This window comes from Aotus nancymaae, unplaced genomic scaffold (assembly GCF_030222135.1).
Source record: "Aotus nancymaae isolate 86718 unplaced genomic scaffold, 86718_ANA_hifiasm-v0.15.2.pri h1tg000053l, whole genome shotgun sequence".
Classification (NCBI taxonomy): domain Eukaryota; kingdom Metazoa; phylum Chordata; class Mammalia; order Primates; family Aotidae; genus Aotus; species Aotus nancymaae.
The window spans coordinates 5,825,859-5,843,007 of record NW_026988467.1 but is presented as its reverse complement, the minus strand read 5'-3'; the positions used below and the strand labels follow the sequence as shown (position 1 = coordinate 5,843,007).

Here is a 17,149-nt window from a genome sequence, read left to right as displayed (position 1 = left end):
GGAAGGGTTCCAAGAAAAGGAAGATGCCTGTAAAGTACAGAGAAATAATTGGTGTGGGAAATTTTGTAGCTTGATGCTTGAACTGTGGAACAGTTGCATTTATAAAACTGAGTACTGCAGACTACAATTAACTGTCATTAATTTCGTTGAATAGAAATATGTTCCATTTACTGTACAATCAGGAGTCAGGCTTGAATGAGTTTAAATAGATGAGATCTAAATTATACTGACAGTCCATTAAACAGTAGCAGAAAACCCGTAAAGAAAATGGATTCACTGTGATACTAGTTTATAATAAAATCATTTGCCAAATAAGAATTATAGCGCAGGCATTGTGAATTGTCCTGTGTATTTCCAGTGAGCCCTGTAAATTGGTTGAATCATTTATTGTAAAACCCAGGCTCCTAGTGCGTTGTTTTCTGAAAAGGAGCAAGCAGTGTTGCTTGAAATCTGCTCTGCAGGATATGACACCAGAAGATCAGACAAGCAATTTGTTTGTTGTCAGCTATACGGGGAGAGAAGAATTTTCATGCAGCCTACCTGTCACTGATGATTTCCTATAAATACTGGGCACAGTGTTCTAGAAGTGTTTGGAGTCTTTGCATTGATTTCTTGAATGTACATTATTTCAGCCATATTCCAGTTCTCATCTTTAAGTTAAGGATCAGTCAGCATTTCAATTAGTAATCATCCTCTACTTAATAGGGATTTCATAGCGTAGTTTTTTGTGGGGAGGGGTGAGTGATTAAATTGAGGATAGAGTTGTTACCTACCATTTTAAGCTTTAGGAAGTTAGGTACCCTGAGGTATCAAGGGGGCAGAAAGATTGAGTGAAGCCTGTAAGTTCTCTGTGAAGCCTGTAAGTTCTCTGTTTTCATGTCTGTCGTGCCATAAACACTACTTCAGCAGGTAGATGGCTGTCACTGAATTTTAAAGTAGATTTCCCCCGTTAGCTTACTTTTATTCTGTTATGGCATATAAGCTATATATAAACAGAAGTTTTAAACTAGAATAGAGATCCACATCTTGGATGTTACATTGGCTAGACTCAGTTTCATGATAGGGACTCAGCCAACGCAGGTTACAAGGGGTGCTTTTTTGTTGTTGTTGTTGAGACGGAGTCTTGCTCCATTGCCAGGTGCCAGGCTGGAGTACAGTGGCGCGATCTCGGCTCACTGCAACCTCCGCCTCCTGGGTTCAAGCAATTCTCCTGCCTCAGCCTCCCGAGTAGCTGGGACCACAGGCGTGCGCCACCACACCCAGCTAATTTTTGTATTTTTAGTAGAGACTGGGTTTCAACCTGTTTGCCAGGCCGATCTTGAACTCCTGACCTCAAGTGATCCGCCTGCCTTGGCCTCTCAAAGTATTGGTATTACAGGCGTGAGCCGTCGCGCCTGGCACAAGGGGTGCTTTTTAAGGAGCAATTTCAGAATAAAATATGGAGATGAGAGTGCTTATATAGTTCTTTGCTTGGGTAATATAAGTGTCCAACCATGGCTAATGTTGAGCATATCAGTATAACTAATAAAGTTTCTGCTGTTGGCAGGATAATTTTGCTTTTTCTCAATCCATGGAGTTCTCAAGTTCGTGTAGCATATGACTGATTTGGGAAGTGGGGGGTCATGCTGCAGCGGTTGCTCCAAAACATCCACGTAACTTTTTTTTTTTTTTAAGAGACAAGGTTTCATGCCGTCTTCCAGGCTAGAATGTAGTGGTGATATGATCATAGTTCATTGTAACCTTGAACTCCAGGGCACAGGCAGTCCTCTGCCTCGGCCTCTCAAAGTGCTGGAATTACAGGCATGTGCCACCACGCCTGGCCCAGCATTATTTTTTAAAGTTGGTAAGATAATTATCTGAGATCAGTTTTTAAGTTGTCAATACATTGGGAGATTTCCTGACTTCTAAAGGAGAAAAGAGAAATGTAGGAATTTTCAACAAAATCCCTTTTAGTTTATTGTGACCTGTTCCTCTCAACTTGTTTTTTCTCATAATTTAACTTTCCTTGTTAGCAATGAGGATAAAGACAGGTAAATGTTTGCTAGAAGTATTTAGTATTCTGTGTTCAGACAAAAGCCCATGTAGGCTCTGTAGCACTACTTGGGAATCTACAGACATTTCAATACATGGAATTTAATTATTATGATGTTTAAAAAAGAGGAAATAAAGATATGTGTTATCTGAGCTCTTTTTCCACCAAGTTTAGAATCTTTAAGATGATGCATCTGATTTTGGTGACAGTTGATAGAGTAAGGGTAGGACTGGGAAAGTTTCATTTATTGAAGTGCAGTTTTTCCAATTTTTGTTTCCTTTTCTATGTATGTATATGTGTGTGCATGTACGTATGTATGTATGTATGAATGACAGGGTCTTACTCTGTCACCTAGGTTGAGTACAGTGGCTGGATCATAGCTCACTGCATCTTTGAACTCCAGAGCTCCAGTGATGCTCTCACCTCAGCTTCCCGAGCAGCAGTCCTTTTGCTTTTAAATTCTCCAGTGTTACAGACAATATCAGTACCCCTCACAGCAAAAGATTCTGGTGGAAAACCAAAGTAGGTTACCTGCCAATTGAGTTATTTCCTAAAGAAGTATTAGAAGACAGCATTTGTTTTGTTCATATTGATAGAGCAGAGCAACTTTCTTGCTAGGATCTCTCTCTCTCTTACTCTTTTTAACCTTATCTTCATTCAGTTTGTTCCTCATACAATTTTTGAGTGTTTACAAAGAACACAGTGCATTGTTTACAGAGTTGAAGAATGGTGATGGGTTTGCCTGTTTTATGGTTTGGGAGCCTAGAAATGGGAGGGTTTGTTGGAGGACATGCAGTATGCTAGGAACAAATTGGAATTTGGGTTCCAGGATTTCATTGTTGTTTCCAGAATGCACACACACAGAACATATACACACTTTGTGTGTTTTAGAAACTGGGGACATCTGTTTTAAGTATAGATACTTGTGGACTTTTTATTCTGCAATGTTAGACTAATATACTGGACCTCATTGACTGTTACCTCCAAGCATTGAGGGTGGAGGAGTCATGTAGAGGAGAAACGAAAGCAGAAGAGCTGGAGAGTCAACTGCCCGTATTCACCGCTGTGCCACCCAGCTTGGTCTCCGAGAAATCTCTTTGTTAGGAAGTCTTTGTTGATGCGTGCTTTTTACAACAGGGTTTTCTATTGTAAATTATATTAGAGTGGCACTGCCATGCTTTGCAAAGGGTTGAGAAGGTATTTCGAAGATTAATAGGCGGAAACACATTGATAGAAAGGAAAATTACTTTATGAGATGGAGCAGTGGCTGAGCATTGCCTGTATTTGTCGTGACCATAGCTTTAATGGTGGTGTGTACAGCACTGCTTGCTAAATTAGTGGGTGAAGTAAGTGTCCACTCTGCTCTGTAGGAGGCTGTCAGGAAAGATGCTGACAGATTCTTTGTGTTTCATAATGACAAACTGCCTAATGCCTCAGGCTGTGATTTTTTACCCTTGAGAGGACCCTTCTTTTGCTCTATTTACATAAACCTGCTGATTTGCTGAGGGTTGAAAAAGCAGAGAGGGCCTTCTTTGCCTTGAGAATCTGCCTTCAAGTTTGGCTGACTTCCTTCCCCAGCTTAGCAAATGCTCTGTTGTTTACAGATGGCACAGTACATCCTTGGACATGAAGCTATGTTGAGATTGTGAAAAACAGCCGGGAATACCTCTGTTCAGTATCATTGCCCAGATTAGGATTTTGTTGCTCCCTGATCACAAGGATTTGAGGTCACTTAATCATGTGATCCATTCCCAGGCAGAGGTTAAATGTTAGAAAGAGTAAGTCTCAACCTAGACTCATGGTTTCATTTCTAGACATCCCTAGTAAAGACACATTAGTTTTCATGTGTTATTTGGAATAATTGATATCAATGGTAATAGCCCCACTCATTTTTCTGGCCCATTACAGGCATGCTGATTTTAAGATTTAAAAAAAAAAAAAAAAAAAAAAAAAACTTGCCCTGCAGCAACGATTTGCTCAATTCTGGTAAATATGTGTTTTCATATGGGTGATTCTGAAGTTGTGTATTATACGTTTAATGGATCGCATCAGCTTTGCACAGTTCTTTCAGAGCTGCTAGCTTTCTAATACAAAAGCGTTTTGCTCTTTTTGTTATTATTTTTAAATAAGTGTCTGCAGTGCTTGGGTGTCATGGGATATTTTCAGGTTGAGAATCATTGATCCTGCTGACTAAAATCAGTTTTATAACCAGCTTCAGAAAACCTATGCACTCAGAAATTGCACAAAAATCTTGCCAAATCATTCTGGCTTTAAAAGATTACTGGGCATATATTCCAACTGAGATTTTAACATTGCTCCTGACTTATGTTCTTATCTTTCCTTTTTCGAATAAGCCACTTTATTTTTGTACTAACTGTAAACATTTATATAAATTATTTTCCTCAATAGCTGCTTGATTAATGAACCAAGGAGAATACTTCTTATATGAGAATTTGGCTTTAACTGAACCTTGTTTTGAATATTTTTAAGAGTAATATAAAGTAGAATTTTTTTCTGTGAGACTTGAATTCTAAAGTTTTTTTATTTTTATCTTGTTTTTTGAGATTGAGTCTCGCTTTGTCACCCAGGCTAGAGTGCAGTGGTGTGATCTTGGCTCACTGCAGCCTCTGCCTCCCAGGTTCAAGGGATTCTCCTGCCTTAGACTCCTGAGTAGCTGGGACTACAGGCATGTGCCACCATGCCCAGCTAATTTTTTGTACTTTTAGTAGAGACGGGGTTTCGCCCTGTTAACTAGGATGATCTTGGTCTCCTGACCTCATGATCTGCCCACCTCAGCCTCCCAAAGTGCTGGGATTACAGGTATGAGCCACCATACCTGGCCAATTGTGTTTATTTTTTGTTGGGTCATCTTAATATTTGTCAGAGGGTTATAAAGAAAAGGTTGACTCTACAATAATTTGTCGTGCTTTAATTTTAAAGCTGACTTAGACAAATCAGGTCAAAGCAATGCATTTTTTCCCCATTCTTATGGCAAGTTTTACATAGTGTGAACCATCTGTAGTTCTTATTTTACCCCATCTTAGCCATTCTGTGTTTTACGACTATGTATGTACAGTCTGTTTTTTTTTTAAATTTCTACTCTCCAGCTGTACAAACTCTTTAAATTTTGTCACTTAATTTTGCAGTGAGCTTATCTAACTTTTTCATATATACGTTTTAAAGTACTAATAGAGATCACTTGATGTAGTCACCCATTTTACAGATTATCAGCGTTGTATATTGGACTGTCTGATATGAATTCACAGCTTTGGATCAATTTGAGTTGCCATGTTAGCTTTTTAAACAAAAAGAGATGGCTTTTAATGTAATAATCAGTAATAGTGTTCCATATGTCCGGTTGAGGATCTCTCTCACGCTTATCCCTCATGGCAGTGTTTCTTAGGCCAGCTGTGTGAGGCAGCTCCAGTCCAACTGCTGAGGAGTGTTTAAGCAAACAGATGTCCTTGGCTGCCCTTGACATACCAGCATGTTCCTTTCCTTCCTTCTCTAACAGAGCTATATCCTAGTGTATTTACAGGCAATCCTTTTCCTGAATGTAACTTTGGTGTTTGAAATGAAAGAACATAGGTTCTCTTTCCTTTTTCTGGGAAACTTTTTTATGTATAAGTTAGCTTTATGTCTCAGAGTAAGATGCTGTGTAGTAATAATGATCCTATAGATTATTTAAAGTATATATAAAAAAGCTTTTCTTTGTGTAAAAAGAAAAACATAATACATAGCCTTTGCTTTCGAAGCATCTCCCATTTATTTCAGTTTTTTTTTTTTTCTTGAGACAGTCTCACTCTGTCCCCCAGACTGGAGTACAGTGGCATGATCTCAGCTCACTGCAACCTCCGCCTCCTGGGTTCACGCGATCCTCCTGCCTTGACTTGCCAAGTAGCTGTGATTACAGGTGTGCACCACCACGCCTGGCCAATTTTTGTATTTTTAGTGGAGATGGGGTTTCACCATGTTGGCCAGACTGGTCTTGAACTCCTGACCTCAGGTGATCCACCTGCTTTAGCTTTATTTTTGTTTTTTAAACCCCCACACTAATGGCAGACTTTAGTCCTTGGTGAGTACAGGGAAGGTAGACTTGAGTACATTTCTCTGAGCTTACAAGATTGATAGTAATTGATAGTGGACAGTGCAGACCACCTGACTGCCAAATAACAGACAAGGAGTATAAATTGTTAATGTTACGTAAAAGAAGGGAATGTTGCCATTTAGTTAGAGAGGAGCCATGAGAAGTTAGTGCATATAGAACTAATAACTAATTCTAAGGTTGGTGTGATCAGGGATTGGTAGAAGGAAAGAAGAAAGAGTTTTGCACAGACTGGGAGTACAGTTGGGATTTCTTGTAGTAAATGCAGCCTAGGGAAAGATGGGGTGTGGAATGAGACCAGACTGTTGAATGCAGCAAGTTTTTTTGTCACTTGAGCCTTAAGGTAGAAGTAATTAAATTAGAAAGAGACCTATGAGGCTGGGTGTGGTGGCTCACGCCTGTAATCCCAGCACTTTGGGAGGCTGAGGCAGGTGGATCATGAGGTCAAGAGATAGAGATTATCCTGGTCAACATGGTGAAACCCTGTCTGTACTAAAATACAAAAATTAGCCAGGCATGATGGCGTACTTGTAATCCCAGCTACTTGGGAGGCTGAGGCAGGAGAATTGCTTGAACCTGCGAGGCAGAGGTTGCAGTGAGTGGAGATTGCACCACTGCACTCCAGCCTGGCGACAGAGCAAGACTCCAACTCAAAAAAAAAGGGGGCTTATTAGTTCTGAAGCTAGTGAATAGTAGCTGTAAAATTAAAGAATGAGGAAAGAAATGCTAAAAGCTCCCAACAGTTAAAAACGATTCATTTTGGAGAATAAACCTGAGAGGGGCTTCTGGCTGATTTTGGTCAGGAGCACTCTCTCTTACAGACTGAGAGTATTTAAGGGTTTAGGTCGAGAGAGCTTATCACAGACTGGAATGTTTCTTTGTGGAGAAGTTTATTGTGGGGTTGGAATGTCTTGGGGCTGACATCTCTCCAGCCAGAGGGGAGGTTATCTTGGGGCTGGAATGTCTCTGGTGGGAGAGAGGTTTATCTTAGAGTTGGAATGTTTCTGATCCAAGGTGTCACTTGTGGTTTATGGTCATGATAACAGCCATTAGGCTGATGCCCTTTGGGTTGAATTTAGGCAGTTTTTGATCAGGGGGTACTTTAAAATGATGGTGCTTGTCCAAGATGGCGATGCTCCCGCTCTGTCAGTAGCTAGACTGTGATGGTGTTAATGTCATGAAATATAGTATATAGAAAGCGACAGAAAGGAGAGGGCATATTGAGTTGAGTAAGATGAGTAAATAATTGATAACTAGAGATTTGAAATGCTGACAGTGGGTACAACAGGGACTGAAACACAGGAAACTGAGAACTTTGGGTTGTTCCAAAATTGTGTGATTTGGAGCTACAGTTTTTATCTAGGGAATTGAGTTTCTTCAGTTTTTACTTGAATACCAAGGTAGGAGTATGTAAGAATGATCTACTGGGGTGGGAACAATTCTCTTGCTTGTCCCTTAAGATGATTAGCTTGTTAAGTTGATGTTGCCTGAATGCTGAAGCAGAATTATTCAGCATCTGGGACCCTGGAACAAGATAGGGAAAGCTCAGTCAGCAGGAATGAACTGTTGACTGAGCTTTCCCTATCTTGTTTTACATGGATTCAGGGGTTCTACGTGGATTCAGCGACTGTTTTACATGGATTCAGGGATTAAATCTCTGTTGAGTCCACTTTTGAGTAGAAAAACCAGTTGGGGAATTCTGAATGTCTGAATAGTTGGCATTGAGATTTCTTCTTTTTCTGGAGTGTCTTGGGTAGGTACAAAGATCCTGATGTTCTGCAGAAAGTTTCTTGGAATGTACCCTTTTGTGAGGACTTTTCTTCATAATCATCTTAGTGAGGCTGCTAGGGCTTGTGTTTTTCTTGGCTCTTAACACATAAGACACGTGAGGCAGTAGAGGAATTTGCCTGTATTGTCAAGCACCTGAATTATTCTAAGACACACCCATTCTGAAGGGTCAAGAGGAAGTACAAAATGAGTGGCATTGTGAGCTGGGCATGGTGGCTTAACACGTGTAATCACAGCACTTTGGAAGGCCCAGGCAGGAGGATAGCTTAAGCCCAAGAGTTTGAGACTAACTTGGGCAACATAATGAGGCCCTGCCTATTCAAAATGAATGAGTGGATGAATGAGGCATTAAGGTCACTCTTCCTAGATTTGATTGACTGTGTCTTTGCTTTTCAATAAATAATACATAGACTTTCCTATGCTAAGCTTTATTAAGATCTCAGGTTGTAATATGGGGGTGGAAGGAGGTTACCTCTCTCTGTAGCCACTGCTTTCTTTAAAATCATTGCTTTTTGTTTAAGTGTCTTAACATGCCATTTTAAAAAGCAACCTTGGCCAAGCATGGTGCTGAGTGTCTGTAATTCCAACACTTTGGGAGGCTGAGGTGGGAGGATTGCTTGAGCCCAGGAGTTTGGAGACAAGCCAAAAAAAAAAAAAAACCCTTTACACTCCAGTCATTGAAAGCATCAAAAATTATTTTCCAGCCACTGCCATGTCAAATGTAATTTAAGAAAGCACTCTTCTTCCCTGAAGAAAATGTAATTTGGTTTGCTTTATTCCATCTCTGATTAGTAGCATTGCTTTTGCTTACAATTAGAAAATAAAATGTGTTTAGGGTACAATGTAATAGCAAATTGTCTGTAAGAGATTAGATTAGTTTTCTTTCTCTTTTTTGGTTAGTTGAAAAGGTCATTGTGTTACCACGTTCAAGCTAGTCATCTTTGCGTATTTCATTGATTTCCCCACAAAATATTTATTACAAATATAGTAGCACTTGGCAAACCCATTTCTCTTTTTTGAAGGGATAGGAGCATCTATCTGAATAAGATACTCAGGATTTCATCTTGATGTGTGATCTTGAGCAGGCAATTTCTTTTATCTAAGTGTCTTCATCTGAATATGGATAATCCCATGGATTCCTCCCCCTTTTCTTCAGGGACTCTGAAGAAAATAATTTAGTCTTCATCAGGTTCTTTAAATCATTAGAAAAATATTCAGAAAGAACCAAATGGCTGTTATCCTTTAGCCTAAAGTTATTAGCAATTTAATATCATCTTTTGGAAAAAAAGTTACAATAAAGATATGTGCCTTGTCATTTATTTATTTATGCAGTGGCTTTATAGGCCCTGTCTTTGTTCCCTTAAAGGTAAATGCCATTGTTTTAAAATTTCTTTTTCTTTTAAAGACTGTGTGTATATCGAGAGTCGGAGGCCAAACACACCGTATTTCATCTGTAGCATTCAAGACTTCAAACTGGTAAGCGTTTTTAATGTGCTGTTCACTCTGCTCTGTATTCTCTCTTTTTCCAGTTCCATTGGCTGTCTCTTCTGATTGTTACTCCATCGCTGTTGACGTGGTTACCAGTTCACCTTTTGAGTGCTAACTACCTCATGGCAGTAGCACTAAAATGAGGGTTACTAGTTCCATCTTTTCAGCCTTGTAACACTTACTGTCATAAAGTTTTTATCCCTTTAGTAACTGTTTTGACAATTTCAGAGATTCCCTTGAATTCCTGAAGTAGTTTGTTTCTTCTGAGCCATTGTTAAGAGCCTGAAGTAAAGTAATTGATGAGTAGGGAAAATAATATAAACAGATCAGATAATAGTTTCCAGTGGAAACCTGTCACTTCCTTCAGTATTTCGGCTGGTGTGGAGCCTATGTTGAATTGTTGTGGGGGTTTTCCAGGGTGGAGGTTGCGAGAAGTCTGGCTTGGGCATGCTAAAGCTGTTACACTTTCTTTCCAGTTTTAGTGCATGTGCTGCAGAAATGAGAACATAGCTACTGTACTTTCTCATTAAAAACTCCTCCTGAATATATAAGTGTTGATGTTGCCCATTATGAAATCTCTTTTTTTAGAACAGTGGTTCCCACACTTTAGGCTTTGGCTCCCTGGATGTTTGCAGAGATTTGGCAGAGGTCTGCAAATAAACATTCTAGGCTTTATGTAAATAAATTGATCTCATACATGTCTGGACAATGATTTTTTAGCCTGTTTATGCTTTTATGATTTTTAAAAATTCACTTATTTAAGACCAATACACAGTTAAGAACCACTATTTTGTTGTTGTTGTTTGAGACAGAGTCTCACTCTGTCCCACAGACTGGAGTGCAGTGGCTCAGTCTTGGCTCACTGCAGCCTCCACCTTCCGAGAACAAGCGATTCTCCTGCCACAGCCTTCTGAGTAGCTGGGATTACAGGCATGTGCCACCACGACCAGCTAATTTTTTTTTTGTATTTTTAGTAGAGATGGGGTTTCACCATGTTGGCCAGGCTGGTCTCCAACTTCTGACCTCAAGTGATTTGCCTGCTTTGGCCTCCCACAAGTGCTGGGATTACAAGCGTGAGCTACTGCGCCTGGCAAGAACCACTATTTGTTAGGTATTTTCCTCAAACAATTGGTATTTGAAATACTACCGAAGTAGTATCATTGGGGAATCTTTTGAAATATTTTGATCTTACAAGGGATCGTAGTACTTTGGAGATTGTGAACCACTGTCTGTACTTTTAGGTGTAGAGAATTCCTAATTGCTTAGCTTTATAGAGATGTGTATCAGTATCTGTGACTACTCTTATTTCCAGCACCCTTTGTAATTTGACAATATTTGTGTTCGGAGATATGTTGTTGGACGTGATATTTCAGTCTAAAGAAATGTAATTTGAAAAGATCTTTCTCTGCATCTCCTTTATTTTTTAATCATTTTTAATAACCCAAATACCAAATTTAGTATATTCAGTTAAAAAATCATGTATCATTTATTTTCCTTTGTTAAAAAGTTATTGCATAAGTTACTGCATGCTTACAGTTTTAAGACAAAGTCAAATATGCCATTTACTTCTGAGATTTATCTAGTCTTGATAGGCAGCTTTTAACTTTCCGAGTTGCTTTGCAAGGTGGCCTTGCAATTTAATCTCGTAAATCAAATTCTTTCTGTTTTTATGTCAACGTGAATTTAAAAAAAACATTTTTAGAGATCTTTGCTATTATATCTTTCCTTCCTAAGTTTTTTTTTTTTTTAAATACAGATACAGTACTGACACCTGAAATACAGGTGTATCCTTATTCCTGAAGAGTTTTGTTTTAGTAGTGGCTGCTGCTACTGCCCTTTTCCTGCCCATTGTCTTTGTGTATGATTTTTACTAGACCAAATATCAGTGCACCATATAGCTGTGAAATAAAATTACAAATATTTTTATTTTACTTATTAGATCTTGAGGCCCCTTTGTACAGTTTTTGCACATTAGCAGGTGCCTTCATGTTTGAACAGCATCTCTTATGAATTGCTGATTACAATGTGATAGTTGCTGTTCTGGGCCGAGGTTCCTGCTGAGTTACAGTAATTGCTCAGGGTATTAACAGCAATAAAAGCTGAAGCTTCTGTTGTCAGTATTGGTCTAATACAGCACATTAAAACTGTCTACAAAAACAATGTGGGAAATAGGGTGCAATATGTTTAGATACCTTTCTCTAAATCATACACTGCCATTTCTTTTGTTTTTGTTTGAGGTTCTGTATTCAGCACATCCTTATAGTTGTGTAAGAATAACAGATGATGAAATATTTGCTCTTGGAATAAATATGGTTATTTCCACTTTCTTACTGTGTAAGAATAACAGATGATGAAATATTTGCTCTTGGAATAAATATGGTTATTTCCACTTTCTTGCTTCTCTGTACTTGATAATCAAGATTTTTTTTCTCCCTCAGTTTACTGAAGCTCTAAGGGAAAAAGATGAGCAAAAGGAAATAAGCTTTGTTTCTCTGCAAGATTTTAAAAAGAAAAAGAAATTGAATTTGGTTTTGCTCACAGCAAATAACATGGCTAGCTTTGAAATGTTGAGTAATTAGGTTTTTTTTAACAATCATAAAATAAAAAGTTGATTTGGGGTTGTAAGTGAGAGATGTGTTTCATTTTTTATATTATAAATGAGAATCCCTTGGCCATGGTGAAATTTTGAGTATAAAGTATGTTTGGGGACTGTAAAAATAACTGGATGAATGCCCTTTATGATATGATTAGGATGTTAAAGACAACAAAAGCTAATGAGGCGAGAAGTGGGGAGGAGGAGACTAGAATAACGGCAGTTTATTGACTGAGGGCCTAGGGTCACATTTCATGAAAGAGTTCTACATGAGATAAAGAGAAGGGTCTTTGTATTTTATGTGAGGACCTGGGTTGTCTTCTAGGCTCTGCTGCAGTATTCCATTAGAATCCAAGTCTGTGGTATAGAACACAGCTGCCTCTATGTCCTGATCCCTGTCTGTTGTCTTGCTAAAGTATTTATTAAACAGCCTCCCTTTTCACTCTCAGAAATGTCTGAGTATGGATGATAGGTTGTGGTTATTTTGCCTATGGGGATAGGATCCATGGCTTCTGCTTTATTAATATTTAACCATTGGCCGGGCGCGGTGGCTCACGCCTGTAATCCTAGCAGTTTGGGACGCTGAGGCAGGCAGATCATGAGGTCAGCCTGACCAACATGGTGAATCCCCATCTTTACTAAAAATACAAAAATTAGCTGGGCGTGATGGTGTGTGCCTGTAATTCCAGCTACTCAGGAGACTCAGGGAGGAGAATCGCTTGAACCCGGGAGGTGGATGTTGCAGTGAGCCTAGATCACACCACTGCATTCCAGCCTGGGCGACAGAGCGAGACTCTGTCTAAAAAAAATTATTTAACATCAAAACATGTAGGGACACTACCATCCTTACACTGGTAGGTGTATTTCGAGCCCACACTTCCACAGGGTAGTATTAAGTAGTTAAACTCCTAACTCAACTGAGGTTTTAAAGGTACTGAATTATATATTCCATTAGGAAGCTTTCATTCTCTTAGGAATTATTCATTTGATTGGACTTATTTAAAAATGGAGAGTTTTGATTGTGTTTGAATGCACTGACCAAGGTATCTATGGAACAAGTAGTCAAAAGCCGGAGCTTAAGCAAACAGAAGAGGCAGGGTAGAATTACGGACAGTGCGTACTTAGAAGCAAGAGAAAGAAGTATCGTTAATTGAAAAGGATGCTTTGCACTGTAGATTTCTGAACTAAATAGTAAAATAGCTGGCAAAAATCTTTATTTAACTTTTTGAAGGAATAATAATACAGAATGACAGTCTGTGATCCTTGTGGCCTGGCATGAAAAGATTAATTGAGTCAAATTTCATTTTTACAATTTGAATTGAGAAACTGAGAGACTGAGGCAGTCAGTAGAGAGGAAAGGTGAATGTATAATTCAAGAATTACCTTTATATATAAAATCTGTAAAAATTAAAAATAAAAAAAGAATTACCTTAATGACAAGAGCAAGGTTGGGGCTGGCATAGGCAAGCTCACAAGGTAGGGTAGGAAACTAGGAAAAGCAGAGGACGGGGGAGCTGTGGGCAGAGCAGTAGACTGCCAAGGGGAGTGCGTGCACAGTCACCTCTTCCTGGACTCGCCTGGGTCCCACTGCGTGGATGTTCTTCCCACTGGATTCTCAGATTATCCTGTTCCCTCTGAGTGGATCTTCATTAACTGCAATGGAAAGAGCCAGATTAACATCTCCAACCCTTCTGCTGCCCTCCTATAGCTTTTATAGGTCATCATGTGACTTAGTTACTTTGAGAGTTTTGTTCTGAATGAGTCAGTATCATCCAGGAGCATTGCATCACAGAATGCAAATAGCAATGTTTTGGGCTATAATCAGGGCCTTCCACAGGCATTTACTGAATACCTGCTTTGTGTTCTTTATTGAACTCAGCACCTTAAAGGGGACTGAAGAGGTGTATAATATTGTTCATTTTCTCAGTGATCTTAGATTCTAAGTGGACAGACAACTTGTGGCATTACTGGTTGTCAGTCTTCTTTGGAGAACATTCGGAATAGGATTGACAAGGAGAAGGACAGTCACTTTTAGTTCTAAAAGAAATAATTTCTTTTGTGTGTTTACAAAAAACAATAGAATTATATTTTTATGGAAACCCAGTCATTAAGTATAATACAAATAATTTGCCATCTGGAAATAATTGTGGAGTCTGAGAATGCTAGCAAGGTCATTGAGACAGTGATTTTTATTCAGTATGGCACTAAGGAGTTCCTTGTGTAGTAGTTCCTTGTAGCAGTTCCTACCTTTCTTTATTCACAGATAAATAATCAAACTCACTCCTGTAATATTCTCCATGGAAATTCAGTGTGGATACCAGTATTGCCGTCATTCATACGGTAGAGGAAAACATGCTTTTTTTGGTTCCCTAGAGTTACATAGACTTACACCAAATGAGTTTCTAGGGTAGTATATGTAGCTGTTACAGATACTATTTCAAGTTAATAACATTGATTCATTTTTAACTGTTTTGTTAAAACTGGGAAAAATGTCCTTAAAGTTAAACCTGATAAAGAGATTCCGTAGAGTTGGGGATATGTGATTAGGGATGTTAAGGTGTTTCTAGGTGAAAGTTCGCTGGGCTCAATGTACTGTTACGGCTCCGCATGGATGAGAGTACTACTGTCTCATTTGTGTTCCTAACAGCATGCCTTCTAAGTGCTAGTTCTGAATGTGGAATAGCTAAGGATGTGTACTACTAGTTACCTTGGAGAACACACATTTCCATGGCTGCTGTGAATGTGGGGGCCAAGTTATTAATCATTTAAAGGCATATCCCTCTCATTGTTTCATTGTCCAATGTGAGCAGCTGGAGGACAAACACTGGGAATTTCTGTCTGATCCCTGGTTTGTACTCATAAGTTGTTTGCTACTCATCACCCTTCATTCATGCCTTCCCTGACACTGCAACCGAAGAAGGGCTGCAGAAAAATTAACTTCACCTTAGGTTCCACTTGCCATTGAGATGGTGCTCCCTCCACCAAATTTAGTTTCTTAAAAATGGATTAAAAGTAACAAGAAGCTATTTCCTCCTCTTTTGTCATGAAAACTTACTGAGGATGAGTAATTATGTCTTCTTTTCTTATTAGGACCATAGATAATGGTGGGAGATACCCTCATATAGTGACTTCATTACACACATTCTTTGTGCACGCATTCATATGTACACGTAGTGACTTGATTATCAGACTTACGCATTATATAGTGCAGTTCTTTAATCCCAGCTTGGCTATTACCACTCAGCACAAAAGGTGTAGTGTATGGACGTTCAAGGAATGGGCATTTGTTTAATAGGAGGTAAATCTTGTATTAGAGCCCTTTTTTGGTGGGAGGTGGGTGGGAAGTCCACATAATTTGAACATGGCTAATTCAGAATTTAGGACCTGTTATTCTGCGATTGAGATGAGGGACAGTAGATTTCACAGATTCAGAGCTTGGACTTTGACATCAAGTTGTCTGAGTTCACATACTCCTTCCATCAGTTGCTATCTTTCATGACCTTGAGAATACACTTAACCCTCTTAACTTTCTTTATTTACCTGTGAAGTTGGGATGTAAAGTGCCTACCTTGCCAAGTAGGTTGTTTTTAGATTGAAAGGTCAAACTTACAAGGAGTCCAGTGCCCCATAGAATGACACGGATTGTGATGTTGATGTTTAGCGGGTACCTTACGTTTATGCTTTTTATTCACTGATGCATGTTGTGTGCTTAGCACATTGTCTGGCTGTAATGTCCACAGTACATATTTATTGAGTACTGAATGAAGTAACATTTAAGTGGAATACATTCACTGGATAAGTTAAAAAGAAACAAAACTTTAATAGTAGTTGTTAGATACAGTGCACACATCAACAACAAATTAACCTTCTCTTAACCCAAAGAAGTCTACTCACTCACCTTTGGTTAGCCTGCAGTGGATAATATATAGAAATAATGAAATTCTGTTTCTTTTAAAATACTTGAAGAAAATTCAATTTCTTGTTTTCTTTAGGAGTTTGAATGTAGCCAAAGTCATAATATTTTTTAGAGATCATTGTATTGTTTTGAGTTTGCTATATGACTGACTTTCAGCAAAGATAAATGGGGGCCTAGTATACATGTGAACATCCCAGAAAAGGCCAGCTGTTATGAAAAATGCCTTATGCTATGATGATTTGTTTCTGTGCAACACAGCAGTTGTTTCTGTTTCTGACAGTCCTTCAAGGTAGGCCTGCAAAATTGAGTATTTCTTTCTATAGCTCCTTCTTCTCTTTACTTTCTTGGCTTGTGCCATATAAAAAGGTCAGTATCACTTAGTAATACCTCTGTGACTTGTGTAGTGCTGGATAATGAAGTGAAAACTTTAAAGTTCATTATCAAGTATTTCCAGCTATTATATGCAAGGACTAAGTGGCCTTTTCACATATAAATTTGAAATTTCTGATTTTATTTAATTCTTTAAGAGGCAATAGGTAGGATGAAACGCTGTTTTTTTGAGATGGAATTTCACTCGTCGCTTAGGCTGGAGTGCAATGGCGTGATGTCAGCTCACTGCAGTCTCTGCCTCCCAGGTTCAAGCGATTCTCCTGCCTCAGCCTCCCAAAGAGCTGGAATTACAGGCTCCCACCACCTAATTTAGCCCCCTGGCTAATTTTTTGAGTTTTTAGAAGAGATGGGCTTTCACTGTGTTGACCAGGCTGATCTGGAACTCCTGACCTTGTGATCCACCCACTTTGGCCTCCCAAAGTGCTGGGATTACACCACAGCCAGCAGGATGGAATTCTTTAGCTCTGAGTTTGGTGGTCACAGTCAGAAGAGGTTGTATATCTGTACTCCCCTCTCGCCACAATTACGGAGTGATGATGTTGAAAGTTTTTTGAACCACCACATCCTTTTTGCATGATACTGATGTCAGCCTCTAAATGGACAGAGTAGTGTTCACATAAATGGAAATCAAAATGAGGCTTTGGGAATAAATAATCGCAGCAATTTATTGGCCCCATTTTCTGGGGTTCCCAGCAGTCTGTCTTCACTCATGGCTGACAGTCAGGTTAGGCCACTTGGGATTTTAAGTTTTAGTGTTTATTACTGTGAGGTTGGGTAATTTATTTTCTTCTAATTTAACTTGGGTCAAGGAACTCTAAGAAACTACTGAAAAAGTTT

At 39.0% G+C, this 17,149-nt stretch overlaps 1 protein-coding gene across 10 annotated transcripts in view; it reads left to right on the top strand.

Moving 5' to 3' along the window:
* The window catches only part of RERE (arginine-glutamic acid dipeptide repeats), a 469,898-nt gene that overhangs the window by 194,453 nt on the left and 258,296 nt on the right, over positions 1-17,149 (top strand). For all 10 annotated transcript variants that reach the window (XM_012473620.2, XM_064363204.1, XM_064363205.1 and 7 more), the window contains exon 3: positions 9,331-9,401. In XM_012473620.2, the coding sequence (XP_012329043.2) occupies positions 9,331-9,401 (71 nt within the window). The remainder of the gene's footprint in view (positions 1-9,330; positions 9,402-17,149) is intronic.